Raw genomic sequence first — 20,990 nt, 5'->3', positions numbered from 1 at the left:
ACTAAAAAATACAAAAAACTAGCCGGGCGAGGTGGCGGGCGCCTGTAGTCCCAGCTACTCAGGAGGCTGAGGCAGGAGAATGGCCCGAACCCGGGAGGCGGAGCTTGCAGTGAGCTGAGATCCGGCCACTACACTCCAGCCTGGGCGACAGAGCGAGACTCCGTCTCAAAAAAAAAAAAAAAAAATAAATAAATAATAAATAAATAAATAAATAAAAATAATAATAAAAAAATAAAAAAGAAAAAAGAAAAAAACAGCAAAATAACTCTGTGGCTATTAAGTTCTTAGAGGCGAAGTAAGTCAATTTTGTCTTTTTTTTTTTTGAGACAGAGTCTCGCTCTGTTGCCCAGGCTGGAGTGCAGTGGTGCAATCTCAGCTCACTGCAAGATCCACCTCCCGGGTTCATGCCATCCTCCTGCCTCAGCCTCCCGAGTAGCTGGACTACAGGCACCCACCACCACGCCCGGCTAATTTTTTGTATTTTTAGTAGAGACGGGGTTTTACTGTGTTAGCCAGGATGGTCTCGATCTCCTGACCTTGTGATCCACCCGCCTCGGCCTCCCAAAGTGCTGGGATTACGGGCGTGAGCCACCGTGCCCGGCTAAAAGAGAAATCTTTAGCTAATTCCCGTTTTATGGCCAGTTTTTGTCTACCCTCGCAGAGCCTTGCCAATGCACTGTGTACACAAACACGTGTACAGAAAGGAGCTCCTGCCACTGGGGGCCCAGAGAGGACACTATAGGGACCAGGCAGGGCCATGAGGCCAGCACCCTGGTGCTAGGTAGGATTCCCTCTTACAGTGAGGGCTTCCCATGAGTCACCAAGAGGGCAAAATTACCTTCCCTTGAGCACATCACGACGTGCCTTGGGAAGCACTGTTACCAGCATTCTAGAAGGGAGCCGTGAGATCAAGGATGTGGCCAGGCTCCGGCTACTCTTTACTTATTTTGCTTTTCATTTATACTTGTACCTCTTAAGATTCTCTGCCGTAGAATGTCAAAGTTCACATCTCATCATGACGAAAGGAGCTCAGTGTGGGCACAATTGTCTCTCACGCAAGATGCTGACTTTCCCCTTTTCCCACCTCCTTGCACCCTCCCCACAGCACACCCTTGCAGGTGCGCTGCTAACAGCGGGCTGCCGTGGTGTGGGCACCGGGCCCGGGGCCTCCCAGGGCAGGCTTCCATTCGGACTTGGCCGCTCAGTGGACGTAGGCTTCTCTGTTGCTCACATGCAAGATGGGAACAGTGTACCTCTGACAGGGCTTGGCTGTGTGTCCCTTCCGAATCTCATGTTGAAATGCGATCCTCAGTGTTGGGGTGGGGCTTGGTGGCCGGTGTTTGGGTCATGGGGCGGATCCCTAATGAATGGCTTTGTGCCCCCTGGCAGGAATGAGTGTGTTCTCACTCTATGACCTGGTTGTTTCAAGGAGCCTGGTCCTCTCTCTTGCACCCTCTCCCGCCATGGGACATGCCTGCTTTCCCTTCGCCTTCCTCCATGAGTAAAACCATCCTGAGGCTTCCCCAAAAGCAAACGCAGGCACCGTGCTTCTTGTCCGGCCGGCAGAACCGTATGCCAAATAAATCTTTGTCTTAAACAAATTACCCAGTCTCAGGTATTCCTTTATTGCAACACAAAACAGACCAACACAACCTGCTTTGCAGAAGTATTGCAACGTTCAGAAATGGTTCTCTCTCACCCCCCACTAAATGCTGCTTTTTGGTTCAAGGTTGTATAGAATGGTGCAATTTAAGAAACCAAGGATCTACGATTTTGCCTAAAACGAACCTAATTGAATGAAGAATTCACTCATATTTTCCTACTAAAAATTGAAATACTACAAGGAAACAAAACCAAAACCACATTCAGTTCCTTTATTTAATTTTCTAGTGGACAATTTACATATCTCCCTCACCCTGTCTTTTAAGTTAGTGTGACAGTTTTCCATAATAAACTACTTAAAGAGAAGCTTTGGTCAAGAATGGAATGAAATCGCAAAAAAACAAAAACAAAAAAATTACTGCTTTTAAAAAACCAACACTTTCACCAATTTTATATTCAAACAAAACCACACGGCATTGGCGTGATATGTTTTCAGTGTTTCCTTGGGGCTGGCTTCCTCGCCATCGTGCCACGGCACAGCTGCGGTCGGCCACAGTTTGTCATGCTGGATGGCGGAGGCTCACTCAGCTTCACATTATCCGGAGGCCCTGGATGGAAGACTCGAGAGTCTTGGAAAAGGTGGGAAGAGCACTCATGTCACTGAGGAGTGTCCACCCTGAGGTTTTCCCCGAGGGAGGTATCACACCACTCCCTCCTCCTCAGTGGAGGTGCTGCCTGTCCCCACCCTGAACCTGGCCCTGCCCCACCCCAGACAGGCTCTCCCAGGACTCACCCTGCAGAGACATTCCAGGCCCGGGCTCCCCCTGCTGGCTCCCGCAGGCCAGGTGTCCCTTTTCCCCACTGCTCCACCCACAGGCTGTGGGCACACTCCTCACTCCTGTGTGTGTGGTTTTTTTTTTTTTTTTTGAGATAGGGTCTTGCTCTGTTGCCCCAGGCTGGAGTGCAGTGGTGTGACCACAGCTCACTGCAGCCTCCAACTCCTGGGCTTAAGAGATCCTCCTGCCTGAGCTTCTCAAGTAGCTGGGACTAATGGCATGCGTCACTGCACCTGGTTTTTAAATATATATATATATATGTATATTTAAAAATAGAGACAGGGTCTCACTATGTTGCCCAGGCTGGTCTCAAACTCCTGTGCTCAAGACGGGGAAGCAGGGAGGAGAAACGAGCCTCAGGTTCTCAAAAGTGCTGGAATTACGGGAGTGGGCCAGCATGCCTGGCTGCACCAGGCTTTTTTATAGACATGGGGTCTTACTATGTTGCCCAAACTGGTCTCAAACTCCTGGCCTCAAGCGATTCTCCCACCTTGGCCTCCCAAGGTGCTGGGATGACACAGCCTGGCTGCCCACAGCTCTTTTTTCTAGTTTAATCCATGCTTCTGGAGGACCACACCATGGGCAGTGCCTCAAAGGCAGTGTGCGCTCTCCGAAGCCCAGAGTTGGCCTGGGTGTGCTGCGCTTGCAACTTACGATGCTCGCCTGTGCTTTCTCAACTCCTAGTCCCCTCCCCTCCAAAACCCATCGCAGCTCAGGATGCTGCTCAGGTGCAACCTTTTCCCTGCAGTGCGGGCAGTCGGGCAGTCGGCGCATCGCCCGATTCCTCTGTGTGAAAACAGAAGCACTGGCTTCTCTTCCGAGCTCTGCCGAATCCCCTACCCAGCCCCTGTATCCACTTCTCTCTTCTACCAGACAGGCTTCTTCGGACTGGATATTCTCAGTGCTCAGCACCATGCATGGCACCCAGAAGACACTTAGTAAATGTTTATTAAATTAATTAGTGTCAGCCATAAATATATATCTGTATAGTTAAACCTGGGCTGGTGTCCAATAGGGCCTGTTTCCAAAATAGCACTCCATTTTTCCTCAATGAACAAATGGACATCTAGAAGTAAAAATTTCAGTTCACTGAGAATGTGCCGTTCTTCAGTGGATGACTTTTAGGTTTTAAAGAGTTCTCCAGCCGGGCATGGTGGCTCATGCCTGTAATCCCACCATTTTGGGAGGCCAAGGTGGGCAGATCACATGAGGCCAGGAGTTCAAGACCAGCCTGGCCAACATGGTGAAACCCCATCTGTACTAAAAATACAAAAAACAGCTGGGTGTTGTAGTGTGCTCCTGTAATCCCAATCACTTGGGAGACTGAGGCAGGAGAATCGCTCCAACCCGGGAGGCGGTTGCAGTGAGCCAATATTGCACCACTGCACTGAAGCCTGGGCAATAGAACACGACTCTGTCTCAAAAAGAAAGAAAAAAAAAAATAAGAGAGAGATTTCCAGTTTAATGTCTTATATTAGGACATTAAACTGTATACTAGATTTAACATTTTGTTTCAACAATTGAGAAACATTCTTCTCACAAGAGTTTTGTAAAATATTAGCAGGGTGTGGTGGTGTGTGCCTGTTGTCCCAGCTGCTTGGGAGGCTGAGGTGGGAGGACTGCTGGAGGCAAGGAGTTGGTGGCTGCAGTGAGCCATGATTGCACCACTGTACTCCAGCCTGGGTGACAGAGAAGGAGCCTATCTCTCAAAAAAAAAAAAAAAAAAGTTTTAACACAAACAAAATTTGTTCTGTTAGGTAGAAAATACCTTGAAATCCCAAATTGTCATGGCTCCATCGATGCCAGTAGTGCAAAATTTGCGACAGTCTTGCTTGTCCACCTCATAAATAGAGACTTGACTGAAAAAAAGCAAAGCAAAAGAGACCGTAAGGTATGTAGTGGAAGTGAACACAACATTCCTGAATTCCTGACTAATCGTGTAAGGGCAGCTTAATGAAATGAATTATCTTCTTTATTTTTTAAATAGAGATGGGATGGGGGTCTCACTATGTTGCCCAGGCTGGTCTTGAACTCCTGGGCTCAAGTGATCCTCCTGCCTCAGCCTCCCAAAATGCTGCGATTACAGGCGTGAGCCACCACACTGCGCCAGGAAATGAATTATCTTTTAACTCCTGATTATGAACTTGTCCATGAACATTAGGCTGCAACAGTCTGGCTCAGAAAATACCCCAAAACATCTTATTACCAGATGTCCAGGAAAGACAAAACTGGAAAAGGGAGAAGTTAAGAACCTGCCTCAGTTAGAGTGACCTGGGGAAGCAGGAATGACCCAGCCCACACAGCACTCAAATACTGGGAGCAGGTTGTGGGCAGCACCACAGCCATGGCGAAAACAATGTTTTTGTTTGTTTTTAAATAAACCAGAGGCATGATGAAGCATGACTGAAATCCAACTGACTCCAAACAAAACCTCTCAAATCAGCCTCCAAGACAGCCAGTGCAGATAAGCCAACAGCCCTCCGTGAGTTTGACATGAATCATTATAAATGTTAGCAGCAGACATACCCCCAGACTCCAACCAAGCCAAGCAGGGGAACAGATAAATGAAACAACTTGTCTTAGCCTAATTATCTGGAAAGCTTTCAAGACAATCTTCCATTGCTCAGACTATATTTTTCTTTCTTCTCTGAAACGTCTAGAACTTACCCTCCTCTTCCCCGACGCTGGGAAGGGGATGGCAAACTATGGCACACACCGCCTATTCCTGTACAGCCTGTGAGCTTAAAAAAAAAAAGGTTTTACATTTTTATTTATTTATTGAGATGGAGTCTCACTCTGTCACCCAGGCTGGAGTGCAGTGGTGCGATCTCGGCTCACTGCAACCTCTACCTCCCAGGTTCAAGCGATTCTCCTGCCTCAGCCTCCCGAGTAGCTGGGATTACAGGCCCCCGTCACCACGCCAGCAAATTTTTGTATTTTTAGTAGAGACGGGGTTTCACCATGTTGGTCAGGCTGGTCTCGACCTCCTGACCTCAAGTGATCCACCCACCTCAGCCTCCCAAAGTGCTGGGATTATACGTGTTAGCATCTGCGCCCAACCCAGCTTTTACATTTTTAAATAGCTGGAAAAAAATTAAAAGAGGACTATTATCTCATGAAATGAAAATTATGTGAAATTCAAATCTGAGTGTCCATAAAGTTTAACTGGAACACACCATCTCATTTGTTTACAGCGTCTGTGCCTGCTTTCCTGCCACAACCACGGAGTTCAGTGGTTGCAATGGAGACCTACGGCCTCTGAGAGTCTAAAATATTTACTATCTGGTCCCTTACAGAAAAAGTTAGCTGACACAGCTCTAGTGCGAAGAGCACCTAATTTCTGCAAATAAAAGTAGACTAATGGGCAAGGGTTTGTCTTTTCACTTTTCACCTAGAAGTGTCAGAGAGGCAATGAGAGCTGTTTCTTTCCTTAACACTTGGTCTGCATAGAAGCTTAAGAGAAATTCACAAGAAATAACTCAGAGTCATTCAAGACAGAGAAACCTAAAGAATGGAGAAAAGGTGAGTTTTGCTGTGGAACGAGAAACCTGAAGAATGTGGAGAAAAGGTAAGTTTTGCTATGCCTTCAGGTTTTTTTTTTTTTTTTTGAGATAGGATCTCGCAATGTAGCCCAGGCTGAAGTACAGTGGCACAATCACGGCTCACTCCTCTCAAGTAGCTGGGACTACAGGTGTGCACCAACACAGCCAGCTAACTTTTAAAAAATTGTAGAGATGGGGTCTTATGGCCGGGCACAGTGGCTCACGCCTGTAATCCCAGCACTTTGGGAGGCCGAGGTGCGCGGATCACGAGGTCAGGAGATCAAGACCATCCTGGCTAACACAGTGAAACCCGGTCTCTACTGAAAACACAAAAAATTGGCCGGGTGTGTCGGGGTGTGCCTGTACGCCCAGCTACTCGGGAGGCTGAGGCAGGAGAATGGCGTGGACCCAGGAGGCAGAGCTTGCAGTGAGCCGAGATTGAGCCACTGCACTCCAGCCTGGGCCACAGAGCAAGACTGTCTCAAAAAAAAAAAAAAAAGAGAGAGATGGGGTCTTGCTGTGTTGCCCAGGATGGTACTGAACTTCTGGCCTCAAGCAATCCTCCTGCCTTGGCTTCCCAAATGCTAGGATTACAGGCGTGAGCCATGGTGCCAGGCCTCTGGTTCTCATTTTTCCATAGAGCATTTGCAGCCTATTTTACGTGCTGAAGATGAAGCACAACCTGCACTTCACTGCAGTTCTCTCAAACAGGAAGTCTAGAGGTTTCCATTACTCCTCCCACCATCAATACCACAACAAAAGCTTCTCAATAGAAAAGGCTTCTCAATGAGGGAAAATCCCATGGGACCCAACTCTGACCACAGTAATTTAGAATATCAAGCATATATTTCTCCTCCAGATGCTTTTCTATTTTTTTTTTTTTTTTTTTTTTGAGACGGAGTCTCACTCTATATCCCAGGCTGGAGGGCAGTGGCTCAATCTTGGCTCACTGCAACCTCCACCTCCCCAGTTCAAGCGATTCTCCTGCCTCAGCCTCCCGAGTAGCTGGAATTACAGGTGTGCACCACCACGAGCAGCTAATTTTTGTATTTTTAGTAGAGATGGGTTTTGCCATGCTGGCCAGGCTGGTCTCAAACTCCTGACCTCAAGTGATCTGCCTGCCTCAGCCTCCCAAAGTGCTGGGATTAAAGGTGTGAGCCATCATGCCCAGCCTCTCCTCTAGACCTTAAAAATCACACTTTCAGGCCGGGTGTGGTGGCTCATGCCTGTAATCCCAGCAGTTTGGGAGGTCAAGGTGGGCAGATCACCTGAGGTCAGGAGATCGAGACCAGGCTGGCCAACAGGGTGAAACCTCGTCTCTAGTAAAAATACAAAAAATTAGCCAGGTGTGGTGGCACACACCTGTAATCCCAGCTACTCGGGAGGTTGAGGCAGGAGAATTGCTTGAACCTGGGAGGCGGAGGTTGCAGTGAGCTGAGATTGTGCCATTGCACTCCAGCATGGGCAACAGAGTGAGACTCTGTCTCAAAATAAATAAATAAATAAATAAATAAATAAATAAATAAATATCAAACTTTCTGGACAAAACACAATTCTGTTGTCTTACATAATTACATATACCCTATGAAAACCCAGTTGAAACACTCCTCAGCTTTGTCATCATGATGCTAAGAAATTGTTTCTTTAATTAAAGAATCTTCTTTTTGTATCCATTACTTGAAATGACAGTTACAGTTACCTTTTCAAACAGGCTGTAACTTCGCTTTCTGTTATGTGTGCACTACCATGGGAACGCAGCATTCAAGAAAGTCTCCTTTCATTCTTGAGTAGCTGAGAAAGGGTGCCCTAGGAAGCGGTTGCCCTGAAGCCCCACCACCTCGGATTGCAACAGCTGCTGCTGGCTGCTGCCTTGTAATCTGCACCTTGAAGGATAGAATGACCAGGTGGTGGCGACTCTCTCCCTATCACGAGCTGGAAATGAGAGCCTGGCAGTCGGGAAGATACGGACTTCTTGCTGCACTTGTAACTGAAGGAATGCCTGGGCCTGCGGGGCATAGAGCTTTTGTAGGAACCCAGTAAGAAAACGGCGAGGGGCAGGAGGGCACCTTGTCACCTGACCACCTTTCTACAGACGGCACCTACGTGATGCTATTCTGGTGCAGCGTCTCCAAGGCCGTGTTGCGGTCCTCAGTCGTGGCTCTCTTGTCCATGTTGCGGAAGCGTTCCATGGCAGACATGTTGCGCTGGATGCTCTGTTTTGGAATGTCTAACTTGGAGACGAAGGTCAGGCAGCCGCGGTCATCGTAGTTGAAGAGCATTGGGCAGCAGTCATGGCCCTGAAACGAGACTCAGTCAGTCCCTGGAGGACACACTGCCCACCGCCCAGCTCCTTGGCAGAGTGTTCACCATGATAGGCCTCTCTTACTTTTTTTTTTTTTTTTGAGATTGAGTCTTGCTCTGTTGCCCAGGCTGGAGTGCAGTGGCACGATCTCAGCTCACTGCAACCTCTGGTTCCCGGGTTCAAGTGATTTTCCTGCCTCAGCCTCCCAAGTACCTGGGATTATAGATGCGCGCTACCATGCCCTGGTTAATTTTTGTGTTTTTAGTAGAGACAGGGTTTCACCATGTTGGCCAGGCTGGTCTCAATCTACCAACCTCAGGTCATCCACCTGCCTTGGCCTCCCAAAGTATTGGGATTACAGGCGTGAGCCATCGTGCCCCACCTGCTCTTACTCTTAAAAGTGAGCTTGCCGGGCGCGGTGGCTCAAGCCTGTAATCCCAGCACTTTGGGAGGCCGAGATAGGCGGATCACGAGGTCAGGAGATCGAGACCATCCTGGCTAACACGGTGAAACCCCGTCTCTACTAAAAAAAAAATACAAAAAACTAGCCGGGCAAGGTGGCGGGCACCTGTAGTCCCAGCTACTCGGGAGGTTGAGGCAGGAGAATGGCGTAAACCCAGGAGGCGGAGCTTGCAGTGAGCTGAGATCCGGCCACTGCACTCCAGCCTGGGCGACAGAGCGAGACTCCGTCTCAAAAAAAAAAAAAAAAAAAAAAGAGTGAGCTCTAAGGCCAGGCACGGTGGCTCACGCCCGCACTTTGGGAGGCCGAGGTGGGCAGATCACCTGAGGACGGGAGTTTGAGACTGGCCTGTCCAACATGGAGAAACCCCATCTCTACTAAAAATACAAATTTAGCCAGGTATGGTGGCACATGCCTGTAATCCCGGCTACTCGGGAGGCTGAGGTAGGAGAATCGCTTGAACCCGGGAGGCAGAGGTTGCGGTGAGTCAAGATCACCCACTGCACTCCAGCCTGGACAAGAGCGAAACTCTGTCTCAAAAAAAACCAAAAACCAAAAAACAAAAAACTGTTCTGCTTTGTGCTAGGGTGACAGAGCACACATTGTTCCCTGTCTGAGCATCACATACAGTGCACCCCGAGGGAGAATGAAGAAAAATACTCACAGCAGCCACGACGCTGTTCTCTGAGACAAATGACACACTCAGGAGCGGCAGGAACTCCGTCTTCAGAGTTGAGACCCTAAACACAAGAACGTTTGTTATCCCAAGATGTAACAGACTATTAGCTTCTTTACAGACACAGATGACAACAAAGGACCCATTCTCACAGGGGCTTCTGCAGTATCAACGGGCACTTATGTTGAAAAGGAGCCTCTGACCTCAACTTGCAGGCCTCTTGAGCCAGGGGTGGCCCTGGGCTCCGGCTCCGGCTCCGGCTCCAGCTCCAGCCTGGGCTCCTCCCGCCTGCTTCTGAGACCCCGCCCACTCATGACAAACTGGTTCCCAAAGCCCTGTCTTTCCGCCCACGCCCTTCGACCCCCAGCACAGCTCTAAAGGGATCACCCCCATGATCCCACGGTCCACTTTCCCAGAGGCCACTGCAGCCTAAAGCAGCTTCTCCCTGCTCTTAGCTCCTAGAGCTCTTTCTGTTACTATGACTTGGCAGCAAACACCTGTGCTAGGACCCTCTCCTTGCCTGTGCTCCCCGGAGCTCCGAGACGGCTGTGGCCACACACATCTGTGCTGACGGCCAGGCACTGTGTCAGCAATTAGAGCCACCAAAATGAACCAAATGGTCTTAGCCAGGAGCTCGCACTCGAATGGGCCGTGTGTGTGTATGTGTGCGTGCAGGGACACGTGTGTGCATGTAGTTATTTGCTCTTGAGTGTGGCAAAGAGATTACACAGATATGGCAGGCAAACACACTGGCTGATGAGTTAGGAGCACCTCACTTCATGCAAGAAACGATGCATTCAATAGCTGACTGTGGCTGGGCGTGGTGGCTCACACCTGTTATCTCAGCACTTTGAGGGGCTGAGGCGGAAGGATTGCTGGAGGCAGGAGTTTGAGATCAGCCTGGATAACATAGTGAGACCCAGTCTCTATGAAAAATTAAAATAAAAAAAAAATTAGCCTAGCGTGGTGGTGCACATCTGTGGCCCCATCTGCTTGAGGGGCTGAGTTGGGAGGAGCACTTGAGCTCGGGAGTTCAAGGCTGTAATGAGCTATGATTGCAGAACTGCATTCTAGCCTGCGCGACAGAGAGTGTCTCTCTAAATAATAACAAAATAAAAGCTAACTGTACATGTCTCAGGACGCCCTTCATAAAGTTGCCATTGAAGAATTAATGTGTCATCTGAAGCCCTTAGTGTGGTATACCTGACTTTTACTACATGAGATATTTATGTTGGAGGAGCGGAAGGGTGGAGCATGTAATCTGACTTGCAGGACTGGAAAAGGGAAAGAAGTCAATATGAGGGTAGATAGGGACTTGTAATAAGCATATGCTAAGAACTTACTGTGTCACAATAAACCATATAAAAATTAAGTAACACTGGCATCAAAATACCTAAGTATTATCAAGTATCAAAAGGCAAATTACCAAATGTATACAAAAATGTATAAAATGTATAACCTCATTTCTGTTAAAAATGAAAAGATATATAAGTGCTTGTTTATGTAGAGAAATTTTCTGAAAGACTACATTTTATAATGGAGGGGACAATCTTTTTTTTTTTTTTTTTTTTTTGAGACAGAGTCTCGCTCTTGTTGCCCAGGCTGGAGTGCAGTGGTGCGATCTCAGCTCACTGCAACCTCCACCTGCTGGGTTCAAGCAATTCTCCTGCCTCAGCCTCCTGGGTAGCTGGGATTACAGGTGCCTGCCACCTTGCCTGGCTAATTTTTGTACTTTTAGTAGAGACAGGGTTTTGCCGTGTTGGCCAGGCTGGTCTCAAACTCCTGACCTCAGGCAATCTGCCTGCCTTGGCCTCCCAAAGTGCTGGGATTACAGGCATGAGCCACTGTGCCTGGCCGGAGGGGATAATCTTTAAAAAAATATGTAAAACTAGCTAAAAAATGCACATTTAATCCTGTTAGGAAAAACGTATCATGTCTGAAATATCATGCTGTTTACACTGGGTGACTCTTACTGACCTGACAGGGAGTAAAGGTCACCCAGTGTGATTGATTTTTGATACTCAAGTGGCCATGTCCATCACAAAACCTTTAATGGTGAGTTTCCTTTAGCTATCAATGGAAAAGGATTCACCAGGGAAGAACAAAGATTGATAAAAGAAGAAGGATTCCAATCTTCTCTCTTCCTCCAACATATATTGAACAAAATGAACTCTGATATTTGGCCAGGTACTTTATGGCTGAGCAGACACACCACTCACAAAGAAGCCACCATAATTAGAGTCCTTCCAGCACACGGCAGAGGAAGTGGCGTCAATGGTTTTTAAGCCTTACTGAATGGAAGGCTCAAATTAATGAAGTCATTGTTTGCTGACTACCCTGAGTAAGAATATATCTCCAATGTAATTTAAGGCCGGTGAATGGTATTTACATTTTGTAAGGAGTTCAGAGTAACAGACTAAACTGGCCTTTTTTTTTTTTTTTTGAGATGGAGTCTTGCTCTCGTGCCCAGGCCGGAGTGTACTGGCATGATCTCGGTTCACTGCAATCTTCACCTCCTGGGTTCAAGCGATTCTCCTGCCTCAGCCTCCCAAGTAGCTGGGACTACAGGCACCCACCACCATGCGAGGCTAATTTTTGTATTTTTGTAGAGACGGGGTTTCACCATGTTGGCCAGGCTGCTCTCGAACTCCTGACCTCAGGTGATCCACCCACCTTGGTCTTCCAAAGTGCTGGGATTATAGGTGTGAGCCACTGTGCCCAGCGTAAACTGGCCCTTTTTAAGCGACCCTTATCAGTAGCAAACCAGGAGGGTTCTTGAAAGGAATCATTATCAGTACTTCCATTAAGAAGTACTTCTGGAACACCTAGGTCTTAAAAATTTTCCAACCCGAGAATTTGTATCTGTGCCTGTCACGGTAAAGGCTGACTTGCAGTTTTTTTTTTTTTTTTTTTGAGACAGAGTTCCGTTCTTGTCGCCCAGACTGGAGTGCAATGGCACAATCTTGGCTCACCGCAACCTCTGCTTCTTGGGTTCAAGAGATTCTCCAGCCTCAGCCTCCTGAGTAGCTGGGATTACAGGCATATGCCACCACACCTGGCAAAAAAAATTTTTGTTTTTTTGAGACAGAGTTCTGCATTTGTTGCCCAGGCTGGAATGCAATGGTGCGATCTTGGCTCACTGCAACCTCCGCCTCCCGGGTTCAAGTGATTCTCCTGACTCAGCCTCCTGAGTAGCTGGGATTACAGGCATGTGCCACCACGTCCGGCTAATTTTCTGTATTTTTAGTAGAGATAGGATTTCTCCATGTTGGTCAGGCTGGTCTCGAACTCCTAACCTCAAGTGATCCGCCTGCCTCAGCCTCCCAAAGTGCTGGGATTACAGGTGTGAGCCACTGCGGCTAATTTTTGTATTTTTAGTAGAGACAGGGTTTCACCATGTTGGCCAGGCTGGTCTTTTTTTTTTTTTTTTTTTTTTGAGACAGAGTCTCACGCTGTCGCCCAGGCTGGAGTGCAGTGGCGCGATCTCGGCTCACTGCAAGCTCCGCCTCCCGGGTTCACGCCATTCTCCTGTCTCAGCCTCCTGAGTAGCTGGGACTATAGGCGCCCGCCACCGTGCCCAGCTAAGTTTTTGTATTTTTAGTAGAGACGGGGTTTCACCCTGTTAGCCAGGATGGTCTCAATCTCCTGACCTCATGATCCGCCCGCCTTAGCCTCCCAAAGTGCTGGGATTACAGGCGTGAGCCACCGCGCCCGGCCAAGGCTGGTCTTGAACTCCTGACCTCAGGTGGTCCACCCATGGCCTACCAAAGTGCTGGGACTACAGGTGTGAGCCACTGTGCCCAGCAAGGCTAATTTTTGTATTTTTAGTAGAGACAGGGTTTCACCATGTTGGCCAGGCTGTTCTTGAATTCTTGACCTCAGGTGATCTGCCCACAGCCTATCCCAAAGTGCTGGGATTATAGGCATGAGCCACCAAGTCCAGCCTGCCTGCAGTTTTGATTGAGTTCTTTTGTTTTATTTTGTTTTGTTTTCTTTTGAGACGGAGTCTCGCTCTGTCACCCAGGCTGGAGTGCAGTGGCGTGATCTCGGCTAACTGCAACCTCCGCCTCCCAGGTTCAAGCAATTCTCTGCCTCAGCCTTCCGAGAAGCTGGGATTACAGGCGCCCACCACCACGCCTGGCTAATTTTTTATTTTTAGTAGAGACAGGGTTTCACCATCTTGGTCAGGCTGGTCTTGAACTCTTGACCTTGTGATCCACCCACCTTGGCCTCCCAAAGTTTTGGGATTACAGGCGTTAGCCTTCGCGCCCGGACTGATTGACTGACCAGGAAGGGCAGTCCTGGTTCAGCTGGTGAGAGATCCCACCCCTTGTTCCCCACCTTCCAAATGAAAGGCAAATACTCACTGCACACTTTTTGAGGCATCAGCAACAGACACGGTGCTGTCGTGGCTGACCCAGGCCAGGCGGCTCCCACTGGCAGAGAAGCTGACCCCGTGGACCCAGCCACCAGTGCCACTGCCACCAAACTCTGACATCAGCTGCCCAAAAGGCATCTTGCTGCCCCAGGGCGTGCTGGCTGGCTTTTCATCCACTTCTTTAATGTAGGCAGAAAACACTCTGTTTAAAGGGCAGAGAGAAAAGGAAAAAGCAAATGAAAAAATATATATCTAGAAACAGGCCATAGGCAGCTGCCACAAGGAATCTCAGAATGCAAAGAGGTTGACTCAATAAAAACAAAAAACATGGGCTGGGCACGGTGACTCATGCCTGTAATCCTAGCATTTTGGGAGGCCTAGGCAGGCGGATCACCTGAGGTTGGGAGTTTGAGACCAGCCTGACTAACATGGAGAAACTCTGTCTCTACTAAAAATACAAAATTAGCCAAGCGTGGTGGCCCTTGCTTGTAATCCCAGCTACTCAGGAGGCTGAGGAAGGAGAATTGCGTGAACCCAGGAGGCGGAGGTTGCAGTGACCCGAGATCGCGCCATTGCACTCCAGCCTGGGCAACAAGAGTGAAACTCCATCTCAGTAAATAAATAAATAAATAAATAAATAAATAAATAAATAAGGCCAGGTGGGCTGGCTCACGCCTGTAATCCCAGCACTTTGGGAGGCCAAGGCGGGCGGACCACGAGGTTAGGAGATCAAGACCATCCTGGCTAACACGATGAAACTCAGTCTCTACTAAAAATACAAAAAATAAGCCAGGCGTGGTGGCAGGCGCCTGTAGTCTCAGCTACTCAGGAGGCAGAGCCTACGGTGAGCCAAGATCACGCCACTGCACTTCAGGCTGGGCAACAGAGCGAGATACCATCTCAAAAAAATAAAAATCCATCAATCAATCAATCATGATAGGTAAGTTCAGATATTCAAACCTCTCAAGTAACAGAATTATTAAGAGCTATCTACAGGCCAACCCAAGTTTGGCAAATCTATATTTTAGTGTGTGTGTATATATATATATATATATATATATATATTTTTTTTTTTTTTTTTTGGTGGGGGGGGAACAGAGTTTTGCTCTTGTTGACCAGACTGGAGTGCAATGGCATGATCTTGGCTCACGACCTCCGCCTCCTGGGTTCAAGCGTTCTCCTGCCTCAGCCTCCCAAGTAGCTGGGATTACAGTTACGTGCCACCACACCTGCTTAATTTTTGTATTTTTAGTAGAGACGGGGTTTCACCATGTTGACCAGGCTGGTCTCGAACTTCTGACCTCAAGTGATCTGCCCATCTCGACCTTCCAAAGTGTTGGGATTACAGGCGTGAGCCACCGCACCCGGCTGGTAATGACCCTTTTAAAGACATACCCTGAGAGAAAGCCAAGGGAGGCCAGTGACAAGGAGTGGGCAGGCTCCCTGGACCCTCAGGCCCACTGTCCAGTCTCTGTGGCAGGAATAGCTTAAGATGGAGGCAGATCCTTTACAGGTGGTGTCGCCAGTTTCCGCTAACTCACTCTTTTTATCTAATTCCACACAGCTGTGTGTGAGGATGTTCTGGCCCAGAGTTAAGGACAAAGGGGAATGGCTGGAAATCTACCCTTTAGGGCCCTTTCACCCTCCACTGTGATTTCTACTTCGTATATCTTCTTCTCTTCAAAAAACTGCTGAACCTCAAGGCTCCCTGAAAGAACCGAGGAATCCCACCTACCACCCCAAATGACCATGGCAGTACAGAGGTTCTGGAAGATGCCTGGCAGAGGAGTTATGTGAGGTTATATGACGATACGGTAGAAGCATTGTGCTTTAAATCTGCATCATGACAGCAGCTGCTTAAGTCTTAGGCGGCCAAGAAAGAAGCAGTGGCTCTCAGCCACCAAGTTGGGGACACGAATGGGACAGACCCATATCCACAGGACTGGGCCAGGCACAGTGGCTCATGTCTGTAACTCCAGCACTTTGGGAGGCCGAGGCGGGCGCATAGCTCGAGGCCAGGAGTTCGAGACCAGCCTGGCCAACGTGGTAAAACCCCGTCTCTACTAAAATACAAAAAAATTAGCAGGGCATGGTGGTGCATGCCTTCAATCCCAGCTACCCAGGAGGCTGAGGCATGAGAATTGCTTGAACCTGGGAGGTGGAGGTTGCAGTGAGCCGAGATCACGCCACTGCACTCCAGCCTTCGTGACAGAGAAACACTCGTGGAAATTAATATTAACAAAATAACTGCAACCTATTTTCATAACCATCAAAGAATCCAGGTGGTGCGGGTTAGTGCCACCTAGTTCTATTTTCCAATGACTCTGGTTAAGAAATCACAAGTAACACAGGTCCACAATATAAAGTGCCTTGACACTACCGTGACCCCCATCCTCTCTGCCAAACTCAAACACACATCTCTTTCTCCTTAAGCTTTGAGTATTCCTGGATATAAACCACTGGCCTGGTTTTCTGGGAATTCTCCATAGTTACTGAAGAAAGTGTATCGCAGCTGAGTGCAGTGCCAGTGGCTCATCCCTATAAGCCCAGCACTTTGGGAGTAAAAGGCAGAAGGATCCTTTGGGACCAGGAGTTTGAGACCAGCCTGGGCAACATAGTGAGACCGCATCTCTACAAAAAATGAACAAAATCAGCCAAGCATGGTGGCTCATGCCTGTGGTCCCAGCTACTCAGGAGGCTGAGGTGGGAGGATTGCTTGAGTCCAGGAGGTCAAAGCTGCAGGGGGCTATGATGGCACCACCACACTCCAGCCTGGGTGATAGAGCAAGACCTTGTCTCAAAAAAAAAAAAAAAAAACAAAGTGCACCTCATCTTCCAACCTACCATATAGTCAACACGAAGCAACATGTATTTGCTTTGCTTTCCTTTCAGCTAAGGGGAAAAAGCATTCTTGAGAAAGAACTTTAAAAAGTAATTACATGGAATTACATGGTATGATCCTTAAAGTTCCTAGCAAAGCAGCTGCATTTCTTCTAGCTTCATAGTGATGACAAAATAAAAAGCTTTAACGGAAAGAGCAGCTCAATAACAGCTTAGCAGTGCACTGTTTAGCTATGTTTTATTAATCGTTTCACTTTGGAATTTGCAGAGACTGCTGCCTGGAATATGAAATGAGAAAAATAGTGTAGTCAAGAAAGACAGGGAGAAAGGGAGAGACAGAAAGAGATGGTGAGAAAGAGACGGAGACAGAGAGAGTACATGCTAACCCTCCCCTCTAAACCGTAGATATTCTTACACTTAAGAAAATCTTTGCTGGCCCCACCCTTGCCTCTCCCTCCTATCCCACCTCCAAGTCGACTTCTTTCTACCTGTGACTTACGCACTTTTTCTTTTAATCGTCATGCTTGAGCTCCTTTTCTAGATCACAAGCTGCTTCTATTTTGTTGTTTTCTGTTTTTGTTTGTTTTTTTGAGATGGAGTCTTGCTCTGTTGCCCAGGCTGGAGTGCAGTGGTGTGATTTCAGCTCACTGCAACCTCCACCTCCCGGGTTCAAATGATTCTCATGCCCTAGCCTCCCGAGTAGCTGGGATTACAGCCGTGTGCCACCACACCAGGCTAACTTTTGTATTTTTAGTAGACACGGGGCTTCACCATGTTGGCCAAGTTGGTCTCGAACTTCCGACCTCAGGTGATCCGCCCACTTCAGCCTCCCAAAGTGCTGGGATTACAGGTGTGAGCCACAGCACTGGGCCTCATTTTTGAGTCCCTCACAGTGCCTAGCACAGTACCTTGCAAAGAAAAGGAAACTTACAGGCCAGGCACAGTGGCTCATGCCTGTAATCCCAGCACTTTAGGAGGCCGAGGAGGGAGGATCACTTGAGGCCAGGAGTTCAAGACCAACCTGGGCAACACAGCAAGACCCCATCTCTACAAAAAATAAAAACAATTTTTTAAAAATTAGCCAGGTGGGCCGGGTGCGGTGGCTCAAGCCTGTAATCCCAGCACTTTGGGAGGCCGAGGCGGGCGGATCACAAGGTCAGGAGATCGAGACCATCCTGGCTAACACGGTGAAACCCCGTCTCTACTAAAAAAATACAAAAAACTAGCCGGGCGTGGTGGTGGGCGCCTGTAGTTCCAGCTACTCGGGAGGCTGAGGCAGGAGAATGGCGTGAACCTGGGGGGCAGAGCTTGCAGTGAGCCGAGATCGCGCCACTGCACTCCAGCCTGGGGCACAGAGCAAGACTCCGTCTCAAAAAAAAAAAAAAAAAAAAAATTAGCCAGGTGTGGTGGCACATGCCTGTAGTCTCAACTACTCTGGAGGCTGAGGCTGGAGGATCGCTTAAGCCCAGGAGTTGGAGGCTGCAGTGAGCTATGATGGTGCCACTGTACTCCAGCCTGGGTGAGAGTGAGACCCTGTCTCAAAAACAACAACAACAACAACAACAACAAAACAAAGGGAACCCAAAATTATTTGTTGAAGGATGAAGAACGCACAGCTCGAGTCTATCAGTTCTTATTGGTTCCCACCTGCATTTGAAGTCACATGATCCTGCTGCCAGCAAAACGTTGTTGGGATGCCAATCCAAGCTGAGGACTGTGGAGCGAATCGGCTTTTTAATGTGCTTGCTCACCCACCTATGAGAGGGGAAAACTGTTTCAGTTTATCCACTCAACAAGCATCCCCAAATGACCTACAAATTATGTTGGGTGAAAACACCTAAGCATGCCACACTTTTCCTTAATTTAAAAAAAAATGATAAAACAATTCAGAATGTTATCTTTTTCAGAATAAACTTTTTCAGATAGGTTTCTATGAAAAAAGATTCTATAGAAAAGTAACAGATCATTCAACGTTTTTCTGTCAGTCACCAGGCCTCCTGCCAGAGGCAAGGTTTTTTAAGAACAGGTTATAATTTGAGACTGGCTAATTTTTGTATTTTTTGTAGAGGTGAGATTTCTCCATGTTGCCCAGGCTGGTCTCAAACTCTTGGGCTCAAGCGATCCACCGGCCTCAGCCTCCCAAAGTGCTGGGATTACAAGCATGAGCCACTATGCCCAGCTGACAAGGTGCATTTCTAAAGGACAGAAAGGAAAAGAACCATGAACAAGCACTTCTCCACTCCTGGCCTTGATGATATCGGCACAACAGCTGGTTTTCAGTGGTCCTCATTAGTAAGCATAGATATTGATTAACTCAGTTACTTTTTTTGTGAGATTTTGGATTACATATGACATTAACCTCTGAGATAAAAACTGAAGTTTGAAAATACTTCAATTTTTATTATGAATATTCAGTGATTTGCTATTCCATTTTTGGTCAATTTGGGGTTGTAAGATAGCTTAATATCCTTCCCAAGTCTCCATGAATCTGCAAATTCTTTTTAATTTCTTTCACTGAAAAATCACAACCAAGAAATTGGAAGAACCTCATATTGGGGATTAGCCTCTAATTCTCTAGCACCATCCAAAAAAGATGATTTATGTCTATGACGAGTCAGTATTTTGGCTTAACTCATTCATTTCTGCCCCCAAATTGCTGTTTAAAAACCAATCGTGTCTGATTGCTCTACAGTTGGGAAACTAAATATTGAGCCAATGCCTTTCCTTGAATGCTAAATTACCTTTCTATAGAATCACTTTTTTTTTTTTGAGGCAGAGTTTCGCTCTTGCTGCTTAGGCTGGAGTGCAGTGGCGCAATTTTGGCTCAAAGCAACCTCCGCCTCCCAGCTTCAAGCGAGAATCACTTTCTTTTATTTATTTATTTTTTATTTTTATTTTTTCTGAGACAGAGTCTTACTCTGTCGCCCAGGCTGGAGTGCAGTGGCTCAATCTTAGCTCACTGCAACCTCTGCCTCCTGGGTTCTTGCAATTCTTGTGTCTCAGCCTCCTAATAGCTGGGATTTTAGGCTCACACCACCACACCTGGCTAATTTTTGTATTTTTAGAAGAGATGAGCTTTCACCATGTTGGCCAGGCTGGTCTCAAACTCCTGGTCTCAGGCAATCCACCTGCCTTAGCCTCCCAAAGTGCTAGGATTACAGGCATGAGCCACCACGCCTGGCTATAGAATTGCTTTCTTAGAATCCTATCTGAAAAAGTTCGTTCTGAAAAAGACAGCCAGGTGCAGAGGCTTGCACCTGTAATCCCAGCACTTTGGGAGACCAAAGCAGGAGGATTGCTTGAGTACAGGAATTTGAGATCAGCTTGGGCAACAAAGTGAGAACCTGTCTCCACAAGTAATCAAAAAATTAGCCAGGTGTGGTAGTGCAAACCTGTAGTCCCAACTACCTGGGAGGCTGAAGTGGCAAGATTGCTGGGTCCCAGGAGTTGGAGACTGCAGTGAGCCGTGTTTGTGCCGCCGCACTCCAGACTGGGTGACAGAGAGAAGCCTTGTCTCAAAAAATAAACCAAACCCCCCCCCCCCACAAAGTCTCTAAAAAAGGAGAAAGAACAATATTTTGAACTGTTTCATAATGTGTGTGTGTGTGTATATATATTTGAGACAGAGTCTTGCTGTGTTGCTCAGGCTGGAGTGCAGTGGCATGGTCTCGGCTCACTGCAAACTCCACCTCCCTGGTTCAAGCGATTCTCCTGCCTTAGGCTCCCAAGTAGCTGGGATTATAGGCATGCGCCATCACGCCCGGCTAATATTTTGTATTTTTAGTAGAGATGGGGTTTCTCCACGTTGGCCAGGCTGGTCTCCAACTCTTGACCTTGTGATCCGCCTGCCTTGGCCTCGCAAAGTGCTGGGATTACAGGCGTGAGCCACCGTGCCTGGCCTTTATAATGTAATTTTTTTGATTGAGGAAAAGATGGCAAACAAAATAATTATAAGCTTCTGAGAGGTTGTTTTAAAGTACTCCTATGAAATATGAAATAATTATTCTATAGCTGAAAAACTGCCTTAAACATACAGCTTGCTCAAAGACAATACCTTGTACCATAATAAAATCCAATTTACCTAACTTGAGACTAATTCTCAACGAATAAAAATGTAAACAATTGGCCGGGCGCGGTGGCTCAAGCCTGTAATCCCAGCACTTTGGGAGGCCGAGACGGGCGGATCACGAGGTCAGGAGATCGAGACCATCCTGGCTAACACGGTGAAACCCCGTCTCTACTAAAAAATACAAAAAACTAGCCGGGCGAGGTGGCGGGCGCCTGTAGTCCCAGCTACTCGGGAGGCTGAGGCAGGAGAATGGCGGGAACCCGGGAGGCGGAGCTTGTAGTGAG

General features: G+C 47.7%; 1 protein-coding gene and 1 long non-coding RNA gene across 7 annotated transcripts in view; one reads left to right on the top strand and one right to left on the bottom strand.

Moving 5' to 3' along the window:
• Positions 1-1,859: 1,859 nt before the first annotated feature.
• Positions 1,860-20,990, bottom strand: part of ARPC1A (actin related protein 2/3 complex subunit 1A) — a 39,994-nt gene continuing 20,863 nt past the window's right edge. For 2 of the 6 annotated variants that reach the window (XM_077996267.1, XM_015134373.3), the window contains exons 5-10: positions 18,285-18,392; positions 13,786-13,998; positions 9,407-9,482; positions 8,084-8,277; positions 4,207-4,297; positions 1,860-2,231 (exon numbers count right to left, since the gene is read on the bottom strand). In XM_077996267.1, the coding sequence (XP_077852393.1) occupies positions 2,193-2,231; positions 4,207-4,297; positions 8,084-8,277; positions 9,407-9,482; positions 13,786-13,998; positions 18,285-18,392 (721 nt within the window). In that variant the 3' untranslated portion in view covers positions 1,860-2,192. Of the gene's footprint in view, positions 2,595-4,103; positions 4,298-8,083; positions 8,278-9,406; positions 9,483-13,785; positions 13,999-18,284; positions 18,393-20,990 lie in introns of all 6 variants that reach the window. The other 4 variants (XR_013415062.1, XR_013415061.1, XM_028845554.2 and 1 more) reach the window with 4 other exon arrangements.
• On the top strand, positions 18,678-20,291 carry LOC144339721 (uncharacterized). The gene is made up of 2 exons (XR_013415078.1): positions 18,678-19,783; positions 19,928-20,291. It is a non-coding gene; the product is annotated as an uncharacterized LOC144339721 (long non-coding RNA).

Source organism: Macaca mulatta, chromosome 3 (assembly GCF_049350105.2).
Source record: "Macaca mulatta isolate MMU2019108-1 chromosome 3, T2T-MMU8v2.0, whole genome shotgun sequence".
In the NCBI taxonomy this organism is placed as follows: Eukaryota; Metazoa; Chordata; class Mammalia; order Primates; family Cercopithecidae; genus Macaca; species Macaca mulatta.
Note: the sequence above shows the minus strand (reverse complement) of the source record. Positions and strands in the feature narration are given on the sequence as shown.